This window comes from Astyanax mexicanus, chromosome 19 (genome assembly GCF_023375975.1).
Source record: "Astyanax mexicanus isolate ESR-SI-001 chromosome 19, AstMex3_surface, whole genome shotgun sequence".
In the NCBI taxonomy this organism is placed as follows: domain Eukaryota; kingdom Metazoa; phylum Chordata; class Actinopteri; order Characiformes; family Acestrorhamphidae; genus Astyanax; species Astyanax mexicanus.
The window spans coordinates 36,376,316-36,388,601 of NC_064426.1; the positions used below are offsets into that span (position 1 = coordinate 36,376,316).

A 12,286-nucleotide genomic window follows, 5' to 3' on the forward strand; every position below is an offset into this window, starting at 1 on the left:
ATAAGTAAAGATAGATGCTTAAAAGTACGATCATTGGAACAATCATTGGAATTAATGGAAACAGAAGGGAAACTTGAAAGTGTATTCATTAAAGTGTTCATATAACAAAACATCATATTGCAAAAAATGAAAATACTGTAGTATTGGTTATCAGCATTCTGTATCTTTTAGTATATCATTAACTTGTAAAAAAAGTGTAAAAAAACAAACAGTCTTTGTAACATCATAAAAGCATCAAAGCATCAAAGCATAAAAGCGTAATTCCAACAATTCTGTAGAGAAGAATAGGCCAAAATTCCTCCACAGTGCTGTAAAAGACTTTTTTTCCCCTTAATAATTAAAAAACCTTAATTTAAAAACTACATTTTGTATTTACTAGTGTTGTCTTTGACTAATATTTAAATGAGCTTAATCATCTGAAACATTTAAGTGAAAAACATGCAAAAAAATAAGAAACCATGAAGGGGGCAAACACTTTTCACACCCCTGTATTTCATCATTCAGGGGTTAGACATTTAAACTGAAACACCTGTCATTTTAGTGTGGCTAAATTGGAGCAGCCTGGTGGCCAATCTTCATTAATTGCACATTGTACCAGTAAGAGCAGAGTGTGAAGGTTGGTTCAATTAGCAGGGTAAGAGCACAGTTCTGCTCAAAATATTGCAATGCACACAACATTATGGGTGACATACCAGAGTTCAAAAGAGGACAAATTGTTGGTGCACGTCTTGCTGGCGCATCTGTGACCAAGACAGCAAGTCTTTGTGATCAAGTATCAAGAGCCACGGTATCCAGGGTAATGTCAGTATGCCACCAAGAAGGGCGAACCACATCCAACAGGATTAACTGTGGACGCTGTAAGAGGAAGCTGTCTGAAAGGGATGTTCGGGTGCTAACCCGGATTGTATCCAAAAAACATAAAACCACGGCTGATCAAATCACGGCAGAATTTAATGTGCACCTCAACTCTCCTGTTTCCTGTTCTATCGGGACAATAAATTATTATGGTGTTTCAGTTTCATTGTCCAACCCCTTTATATAATTATATATATATATCATTAGCCAGGTTCATCTAGAATCTGTCTAGATTTCTGTGTTGCTTTGGGGGTTCGTTGGCTGTTTGGATGGAGATGTGAGGAAAACCTGTCTAAACTCTATAATCCAGTCACTCAGTCCAGTCCAGCGCGGGTAGAGGAGCAGATCGTACATCAGCCAGGCCAGAATCGCTCCTGCACACGGACCTGCCCAGAACACCTTCACAAAACACAAAGACACAAACACCTCCGTTACAACTCTGGACAGAGTGGTGAATAATGCTCTTTAGAGAGGGTATTTTCACACTAACACTTTTTTCTGGACCCAGGAGAGTTTCCTCTAAGAGTTTTGTACATTTGATCAAGTGTGAAAGCTGGTTTGGAGCTCAGCAGAGGTCCCCAGAACCTATTTCTGGTCGTGGGATTTGTTTTCACTGGACTCTGGTTGATTGTGATTGGTTCATTTTGTCATATGACTAAAGCAGTTTATCACCCGTATGGTTTAAAACCATCTCCTACCAGAACAGTCATTGCTTGCAGGTGTTCCCTCATGGTGAAATGAATGAATGAACTCCATTAACTCTGTAAATTGAGTGGAATTCTCTATGAAAGCAACCCAGCGATAATAAGCCACTCCCACAAACAAGCCCAGAATCAGTCTTGGTTGAGGACTTATGTGTCTTCAAAAAAAAAAAAAAAAAAAAAACGCCCTTAATCTCTGATTTAAAACATTTTTGAAATATATTTAATTTTTCTAAAGCCCTATCCAGATGGGATTAGTTTCTCAGGAGTTCCTGGGTTTAGTTTCTCTTTTATGGGGGGCCCTCTGTGATTTTATTCCTGTCCAGACCATCCATGCATGTGTTTTTCTCAGACGTTCTCAAAGAAAATTACATGCTTAATTAACTACTGTTTTTCACTGAACTACGTGGTCCTCCAGTAATTTAATGTTTTAGTCCCGTCCGGACGCACATCTCTAAGTTTCATCACCTCACTTTTAATAAAGTAGCTATTTATATATCCAGTGCCACGCACCGTAAGTACGTAGGACAACGCAGCGACTTGGTTCTGATACATCAGCTCACAGATGCAGCCTTGTGCTGCGGACATCACCCTTTGGAGTGATGAGGGGAAAGTGCATCATCTACCCACCCAGAGAGAGAGCAAGACCAATTGTGCTCTCTCAGGGCTCCAGCAGCTGATGACAAGCTGCATGACTGGGATTCGAACCAGAACCAGAACTCTCCCAATCATAGTGGCAGCACCTTAGACCGCTGAACGACTTGGAGCCCCAGAGTAATATAATTCTTACGATACATCCCATTCGTTTTCCGTCAGACGCAGTCGGACGGTGCATCATGGCTCGGATGCGTCGAGAGCGCGATGCGATGCAATGAAAATTTGAGCCGAGCTAAACTTTATGCAAATGAATCCGTCCAAACGCGATGCATCTATCCAATCAGAGAGCAGGTGTTTGCCTGATACACGTCCACAGTGCAGCGTATGGAAACATTTTAGTTCCACTTTCAAGCGTCCAGAGAAGCCTGGAAGAGAAGTTTATTATATATTATATTCCTGTTCTTTGTTAAATCCTTGCTGATTTACAGGAACTCTGTCAGCGAGGAGAAAGGCTGCTGTGATTGTTGGGGCCTCTGGTGGGTTTTTAAAATATTAATATGTAATTTAATTGGAAAAGTTTGCTTTTTTTAGCTTATATACTGCTCACTAGACAGTGTAATGAGGCTCAATCAAACGTTCATATCTATAAATACACATTTATATTTACTAGTTAATAGAAAATAATGACAGCTTGTATAAAAGCATTTCGCATTTATTAAAACGTTTTAATTGGATGACGAAGGGAACGCCTTTGTAACGCCCACATGCGACCAGTTGGAGTTTGCGTTTACGCGACGGAGCAGTGTAAATGTTTTTGGGAAACGCACCACAGATTTTTTAACTACTGAAATCTGCAGCAAAAGCCTTGAGAAAACTATATATTAGAGTTCTAATATAATTCAGGAGAAGGCTGGACCAACCTGAATCTCACCCCACTAAACTGTAAAAGTTGGCAGCCCAGTGCTGCACCACCGACTGAAACTCAGATCTTGATGGACAGTTACTCACCCAGTGGTTTTCGAGGTTTAGAGTCAGCACAGCTGGACCAAACGACCTGGCTGGATTCATTCCACAGCCTGTGAACCCGATCTGCCCACAAACACAGAGAACACAGAGAGCATGAAGAGAAAGAAATTACATAATATCAGCTTTCCCACCGCGTGTGTTATGAAAGGTGGAGAGGAAATTGAAACATTCAATAAGGTAATGGAGTCAAACATGTGGTTCACATGTGAAATTTAGTTCCACAGAATTCTTTCTGAACTCTCTTCAAAACAAACCTTCATTAAACGCTTCTTTGGGTTGTAGGTGTAACAAAAAATGGTTGAAAAAATGCGCTTCCCATCAAGGATGTATAGGAGCTCCAGATTTGGTTGGCAACACATTGGGATTGTGCAAAAAATGGGAACCACCTGAGAGTTTCTGAGGAATTAGTTTCTGAGGAGTTTGAGATCCACAACTTTAATAATCATAATCATATATTTAAACTAGTGGTATTTTAATCTGATTAATCACAACAATATTCTATAACAAACTACGATTAATCGCACTTATTGTTCTTAAGACGGAAGTTTTTGCACTGTAAGCCCGGATAAGTTGAAATTACTTAAAAATTTAAGGAAACCGGTTGCCTTAAAAAAGTTAAGTAATGGGTAATGAAAACTTAAGTTAGCATAACTTAGAACATCAAGTTATTACAACTAAAGGGGAAGATGATTAAACTTTTTTATTTTTGTTATACTGTAAGACCGGATAAGTTGAGTTTATTTAACTTTTTTAAGGTAGCCGGTTTGAAAACTTGAGCTAACATAAATTAAAACAGAAAGTTGTTCCAACTAAAGGGACACTTGATTTATTTCTAAGGTTATCCATGGGGAATCACTACACACTGATGGTGAGTGTTAGAAACTGTTGGACACACCCAGTATACAAATAGATTGTGACTGAAGCCAATGAAAAAGAAGCTGCTAATGACAGTATCTGTGCGCACAAATGTTCAACTAACTCAAAATAGTTGAGTATTGTTTAGAAATATCCAATTTTACATAAAACAGACTTAAATCAATTGAGTTCAAACAACGTATGGATCTACAGTGTATAGTGGATATTTAAAAGTTAATAAAGGATGTAAGAATGAATGTAAGAAATGTAAAATGTGATTATATTTAGATTAGCGGTGTCCATTAAAATACCACTATATACTTGTATGTTTGAGGGGAGATAAAACCAATGTTGATGAATCGGATAGAGGAAACTTCTTTCTCTCAGCTTGGTTATAAGGATGTTTGAATTAGAACTTAATTTGCTGAGTATAAAAGCACGTTTTCACACCTGTAGTTGGTTTCTATGTTCCAGAGCAGTTGATGAGTTCTTTACTTGGAGCATTTTTTATCCCTCTGTTTGGTTTGGTTTCACACAGGCAGAAAGCTGATGTGAGCACAGCAGTGGACGCTGCACAGTACTGCATGTGTAAACAGCATGGAGCAGTAGAGACAGCTTTTGATCATAGCAGTATCTTATCTGGCTAATATATCAGATTAAACTGTTCCTTATCAGCAGTTAAGCTCAATTAAAAAGAGATATATTTGATAGCTGGGTTGGCTCGAGACCAGATCACGTTTTTACCACAAGCAAACTGCTCCAGAATAATTCCCAATTAATTGCATGCTTTAATTTTGACAGACATCTTCATAGAGAAGAACCACTTAACCAGGCAAACAACCAATTAAACTTGCATAAGGGTGTGTCAATAAGGAGAAACATAGACACAAACAGATACATAGAAAAAAATGGCTGATAGGGCAGACAGACAGACTGACAGGAATTTATTAAATGTATTATTTGTTTATATGGGCTACGGGTTTGTTTTTTGCACAACAAATTCCCCTGCACAAAAAAAATTATAGACATTATAGAAAAATCTGATTTGACTTACCAATACTGAAAAACACAATTAACACAATACAACACAATAAAACACTGATAAAATAGGTAAATAATAATTATATAGGTAAAAAAAATGTGTTGAAACGTTTAAACACAATTTGGACCCAAAGAATCAAAATTCCCCCTAAAAAACAAAAGTCATATCGTATTGGTTAGTGGAATTCTTGAAAGTGATGTACATCTCTTTGACTAACTTTTTGACACACACTGTAAACACTGGTTTGTACATTAATAATTTCACCTAACTCAAAAAAGGAGTTAAATGAGAATTCAAGTGTGAAAAGGATTTAATGTGTAGCAAAACATGATACTGAGTACAAACTATTGTTGGACAGCCCACCTTTCTTTACCCTCAGCATTCTGAAATATATAGCTTTTAGTCGATGCTCCCAACAAGCTTACAATGCAAGTGATAGGGCCATTGAGTTGCCCATGCAAAGGAAATCACTATTTTTACACCATTAACAACAAACTCAAAGTAGCTCTACATTGATTGGTAGATTGGTAGAATTGTGAGGGCCCTGACATCTAAAACGAGACACTGAGAACTTTGAAAGTGCAAAGATAGTTTATTAAAAAAAGACTTTTTAGGGTTCGAAACCAGCTTGCCATTAGCTGACAGATCCCTGAGAGAGCACAATTGGCCTTGACCTCTCTGGGTGGGTAGATGGCACTCTTTCCCCTCATCACTCCAAAAGGATGATGTCGATCAGCACAAGGCTGCGTCTGTGAGCTGATGTATCAGTGATGCTACTCGTCAATACTACATCAGCAGCAGTTTGAAAAGAGGCGGAGTCTAACTTCACATGTATTGGAGGAGGCATGTGCTAGTCTTCACCCTCTTGGTGTTCTTACATCACTAATTATAAGGTAAATACAGCTGAGTAGCAGCTGAATGGGTGGGACAATTGGCCTAGCATTTTACATCTCTCTGATCAACTCATATTTCTGAGGATTTTCTTTTACTGAAGACAAGGGAGGCTGAGGATAAGTTTCATATGCAGCAGCATGTACAGGGGTTGGACAACGGAAACACCTGGTTTTAGACCACAATCATTTATTGGCCCGACGGACAGTTCTGGTGGAAACAGGAGAGTTGAGGTGCACATTGAATTCCAGCAAGACGTGCACCAACAATTTGTCCTCTTTTGAACTCTGGTATGTCTCCCATAATGTTGTGTGCATTGCAATATTTTGAGTAAAACTGTGCTCTTACCCTGCTAATTGAACCTTCACACTCTGCTCTTACTGGTGCAATAATGTGCAATTAATGAAGATTGGCCACCAGGCTGCTCCAATTTACCTTCCACACTAAAATGACAGGTGTTTCAGTTTCATTGTCCAACCCCTTTAAGTACTGAGTACTAAGTTACGTTAACTCTGTCATAGAGTGTATTCGATGGTCACGCATTATACACTTAAAATTAGTTGATATTAACTCTCAGGGAGGTGTACTAGAGTGTACTAGAGTGTACTTTCTGTGTACTAGAGATCATACAACTAGACATTTAAAATTTGATTAATTCAAAAACGATGGAATGAGACCTTTAATGCAAACCATTGTTTACAGTTTGTCAAAAAAGCTTGTCAAAAAGATGTACATCACTGTCAGGAAACCCACCAAGAGTCCACCTCCACCACATTACCCCACCTTACCGCAATAAGATGTCCCAGCGTGACGGACAGGCCGAGAGCGGCCGGGGCCAGGGAGAAGAAGGGTGATTTAGGATGAGTGACGGCCAGGACACAGAGCACGAGCTGGAACGTCACGGCCGTCTCCACCGAGAACGCCTGGTAGAGGTTCACTCCGGAGGCCAGCTGAGATTGAGAGAGAAAGTGAGTGCTGCTTTATCTTTCATCAGTCGACACTTAATAGGCTCTTTAGACTCCTGAGTCTCTTCAGCTCGCCTTTACCGAACATTCCTCTCTCACTCATCTGGCAAGAGAACGGCTTCTCTTTTCGCTCCCTGTCAGTAGCCCCGTGTTATTCACTCAGGAACATACTCAATCTTTCCACCCTTTTCCAGCTGCTGGAGAGCCTGACTCCCATCTCCCACCTTCGTCTTCTTCCTCTTCTCGGGTCACAAACCTGCTCTCCTTCCAGTAATTTGACAGCGCGATTTTTTTTCCTCCCTTCTTCACCTGTCGTTCTCCATCACCTGTTTTAACCTCTGCTGCTTTCCTTCCTTTCATCGCTGGCTGTTTCTCCTGGCAGGCCTGTGATTTTCCTCTCCTGAACCTGACCTCACCCTCTCCTCTCAACACACTGATCAATAGGTTGTAAACAGAGCACGACTGTTTCTGAAAGAAGAGCGCTTTGACTAAACGCGGCGGGAAAACACCCCGTCAACACTACTATTACAAGCTGTAGGATCTCATAACACCAACTGCCAGTCATAGAATGTAAAAGAAATATACAAAGAATGGGTATTTAAAAAAGTATGCAGCTCTGGAAAAAAATAAGCGTCCACTTCACTTTCTCTGATTTTGCTATTTATAGGTATACGTTTGAATAAAATGAACATAAAATGAACATAAAATGAATGGACAACATTTCTTCCAAACTCCAAATAAAAATGTTGTTATTTAGAGCGTTTAATTACAGAAAAAGGTAAATTGCTGAAAAAAGATGCAGAGCTTTTTAAGTTTTAAAAAGTCCAGAAATCAATATTTGGTGGATTAACCTTGGTTTTCAATCACAGTTTTTTAATGCATCTTGGCATCATGTTCTTCTCCACCAGACTTACACACTGCTCTTGGATAATTTTATTCCACTCCAGGTGCAAAATTTTAAGCAGTGTAGCATGGTTTGATGGCTCTTGATTATATTTCAGAGCTTTTCAATTGAGTAAAATTTAAGAAACTCATAATTTTGAAGTGGTCTTCTATTTTTTTTTCCTAAAACTGTATGTCATGATTGCCTTATATGTACGTATATATGTACTTTGGGCCATAATTTAGCAATTTTTAGGTGAATCGACAACCGTGCACCGTGCAGCTTGATTTGTATCATGGTGTATCAGTTTATCTTTGCTATCGTAATGACGGGAAAAGTATCTAAAGCTTGCACAGCTCGAAACATTCAAAAGGCATGTACTAATTTAATTAAACTAATTAATCATGGACGCATTGTTCAATTAACTAATCAGCGTGTCACTTGCCAATTTCAATTTCTGAAATTCTGTTAAAGACCCAGGTGCGCTCTGTCTTCGGCACATTGCTGTTTTAAAGGCGTAGCTACCTGGATGCTTTTTTCAGTGCTTCTTAGCAAAGGAAAATGACCTTCTTTTGTTCTTTCTGTTTATTGTAGATGTAAAAGTTTGCAGTGGTCTCTTATTTTTACCAGAGCTGTAAGTAATAAATATAGATAGATTGATAGATAGATATAGATAAATATATAGACAGACAACTCATATTGTATAGTAAATCAAATAAAGTTGACATTCGTTTCTTACCTCATTGATCCCCAGCTTGTCCTTGGCTGAAACAGGAGCCATGCCAAATAGCAGACCGCATGCAGTAATAGCCCCCAGTAGCTGCGCCCCAACATACAGGACAGCCTGCCAGGGGCTTACCCTGAGTCCCACCACCAAAGCTAAAGTCACGGCTGGGTTCAGATGCACCCCGTCCAGGCAGACGCAGGTGAGCGCAATGGAAGCTCCAAAGGCCAAAGCCACATGAAGAGGGTCTGGGACGCACTCGTGCACAGCGTCCATTGCCATCAGGGGGTCTGGCGTCGAGGTATCCCAGGACTGATCACCTAAATGTGGCCAAAGAACCACAGAAGAAAGGCTGGTGAAGAGGAAGAGGGTGGTGCCCACAAACTCGCGGAAAACGTCTCGCAAGAAAGGAAGGCAACAGATGTCCAGACCAAGCGGGGACTGGAGCTTCATGTTTTCACAGATTTCTTCTGAGAGTCTTCTTCTCAATGAAGGTTAATATGGTGTCAAACTGTGGTGTCAGATTTATGATTCAGACTTTCCTTTCCTTTCCTTTCAGTCTAGACGAAGCTCAATACGAACATCTCAGACTCTCAGGGCTACCCGCTAGCTTATAAATGTCCACAAGCCCGTGACGCTCATGACATTGAGGTTCCCTTCATTTTAATCGCTCTTTTTTTTATGCAGCAGATCTTTTTTTCCGCCCCCCTAAGAGAAAGGTTACATTGTAATTGGGCGCTAAACGGAGGTGGAGAGATAGTAATTCACTCAGCACATGTTTCGAATCTCAAACAGTCAAACCTCCCTCTGTATCTTAAATGTCAAGCGAGGTGTCCTCTTTCCAGTTCCCATTCTCTTTCCCTATCAGTGACCAGCATCCCTATCGGGTTTTCACCATTGAGTGGGTTGACTCCGAGGGTCAGCACCAATTTACTGCCATTCTCAAACAGTGCTCTCTCTTTTTCTGGGAGATAATGAGGCCTGAGAAGGATTAAGAGGTGTCAAACATCTAATGTTCGTTTTAGTAGCTCGGATTGAAAAAAAGACAAGATGCCTCTAGGCGATAAAGTTGTGAGTGGAGCCACAGTTTGAGAAACATTCGAGATCGGACTTCCCTGATAACAAGGGAAACCTGGCAACAAGCTGGATGAGGAAGGGTCTGAAAGCTGGAGAAAAAAAAAACAGTCAAGCTCATGACATGCTGATAGTACATGCGGAGAATGGAAAATGCCATGGGATAATTACTAGTGTTGGCTGTGAAATGGGCGGGTATTTAGCAAGTGGCTTAGAATCAAGATAACAATCACTGAAATCGAGCCCATGGTGCTCATGCAGTGCAAATATTCCCAGTTTAGAGAGGGACAAACCAGTTTAACCTTCCTCCACTTTCAGGATGTTCTGACCAAGGAGAATGTTAACCCTCCTATTATGGTTGGGGTCAATTTTACTCCATTCAAGATTTAACGCCTTTAAATAAGCAGTTAATATCATTTTATTTACTTTATTTTTTGTGACTTTTCCTAATTTAATGGGGTTAACAACTGGGTAAACTTAATAAAAAATAATGTGATGGTATGTTTTTTTTTGTGTCCTGTACACATTTTGGTCAAATTGACCCCAAGCATACAAGGTGTTAGTACATTTGAACATAACAGGAGGGTTAAATACATCTTAGCATTGATAGGATATGAAATTCCACACACTTTATACATTAAAACTATTATTAGGATTTAACACTGGCATGCAAAAGACATGTGTCATGTGATTACTGTATTTTTCACACTATAAGGTGCACCCGATTATAGGGCGCACTATTAAAAAAAGTTTTTTTTTCTGGTCTATTTTTTTTACACATAACGTGCACTGGATTATAAGGCACATTATGCAAAACTAGCAAGGAACAGGGGTCTCGCCATGTTTTCCTTCGGTGGTGGTGGTGTGGGGGGGGGGTAACTAATTCAACTGAAGTTAAGTTAAGTAATTCTCACTAAGGCTGGGTGTAGCAGCATTAGCATTAGCATTAGGTGTTCAGTGCTAGCACTAAGTAAATGCCACTGACAGCGCTGCAATAAAAAAAAAAAAAAAAAACTGGGGTATCAAACTTATGACCCCAAGAGCACAACAGAGACTCATCAATGAGGTAAAGAAACAACATAGAGTAACAGACACTGCACTGGAGTGGAGAGAACATCTTGATTTGGGCTTAGTTTGCTAAATATCCATTAATTCATCTTCTCCTCTGCTTGTATTTGGACAGGGACACAGTGGGTTAGAATTTAGAATTGGGCACAAAGAGGCAGGAATAACCCCTGGACCCCCTGGAGTGAAAAATGTATTCCTTTATTTCTTTATAATCTTTATAAAACCTCATTTACTCACAATGAAACTAGAATAAATGGATTCAGTTTATTAAAGCTTGTGCAAATCAATTGACTCCACAAAGAGAAACAGCAACAAGTCCTTTAAACAGTGCAGAGGGAGCAGCTGCTGCAATTTTTATTAATCTTTTATTGGCAACCAAAGAGATTTTTTTTTTGTATTTATTACTCTTGTGCTACAACTCAAGCATATCTCTCTTTCTCTCTCTCTCTCTCTCTCTCTCTCTCTCTCTCTCTCTCTCTCTCTCTTTTTCTCTCTGTTGAGGCATCCAAAACGATTCCACGCAGCACACAGTGTAGCAATAGGGTACCAGCTGCATCTTTCTTTTTTTTTTTTCCTTTTTTTTTTTGGCCCGCCACAACCCCCCCTCTTCGGAGGACTATTAGTAATTTATTGTTTATTGTATTTAATTATGTACACATTACAACAGTTACTAGTTTCTGTTTTTGTTGTGTGCGTTTTTTTTTTTTTTTTTTTTGTGAGTATAGTTAAGGGGGATTACAATTACAGGGATTTGGGGGAGGGTGCTCGGGGGATGAAGAAGAGGGGATAATTGGGGAAGATGAGAGAAAACAAGTTTGAAAGTAAGACTGATAGAGGTAGGAAGAAAAAAAAATAATAATACTAATAATAATAAATAAATAAAAAGAAAGAAAGAAAAAGAAAAGTATATCTATCTATTTGTATGTTATGATGACTAAACAGAGACATGAACACGTGTGCTGATTTAGTGTGATTTTTGGTCCATTCATTTAATTTGTGTGTGTGTGTGTTTGTGCATGTGTGTATATGTGGGTGTATGTGTATAGTCGGGCTCTTTGTTAGCTATTGCTGATCTTTTTTACTGTAGTATTTGAATTAGAGGTGTCCAGGCCGAGTCTGATTCGGTGGTTCTGATTGGTTGTGAGAGTGTTTCTAGGGAGAGATAGTCTGTTAGCAGATTTTTCCAGTGGTCGATGTTGATATTATGTTTGGTTTTCCAGTTCATGAGGATAACTTTCTTGGCGATGGTTAGCGACACCAGGAGCATTTTATTGTTTTCGGTAGTTGTGTTAGTAGTTGATGTGTCTCCGGGTGGATATGAATGGTTAGGGCATGGGATAGGAGCTGCATCTTTCAACACAGGAAAAAATATAACACCTCTACACAGTACATCTCTAAACCTTCACATGACCAACAATGGTGATACAGTTAAAGGCTAAGACTGACTGCTGCTGCTAAAAAGGTCACAGAGTGAAGGGAAGGTTAATATCTGAAGTGTTGATATGGAGCAAGTGGGGATGTGGAGGTATTACATTACCAGTGTCTGGCAGCACTGAGAGAGGATGTGGGGCAAGGGCACCTGAAGGGTACAATGTATGGAGAGAA

General features: G+C 39.6%; 1 protein-coding gene across 1 annotated transcript; it reads right to left on the bottom strand.

Annotated features, from left to right (window-relative positions):
* Nucleotides 1-325: 325 nt before the first annotated feature.
* LOC111191055 (aquaporin-5) lies at nucleotides 326-9,140 on the bottom strand. The gene is made up of 4 exons (XM_022665087.2): nucleotides 8,555-9,140; nucleotides 6,756-6,917; nucleotides 3,162-3,242; nucleotides 326-1,254 (listed from the first exon to the last, which is right to left on the bottom strand). The coding sequence occupies exons 1-4, from the start codon at nucleotides 8,990-8,992 to the stop codon at nucleotides 1,084-1,086; spliced, it is 852 nt and encodes a 283-aa protein (XP_022520808.1). The 5' UTR covers nucleotides 8,993-9,140; the 3' UTR covers nucleotides 326-1,083.
* Between the last annotated feature and the right edge of the window lie 3,146 nt (nucleotides 9,141-12,286).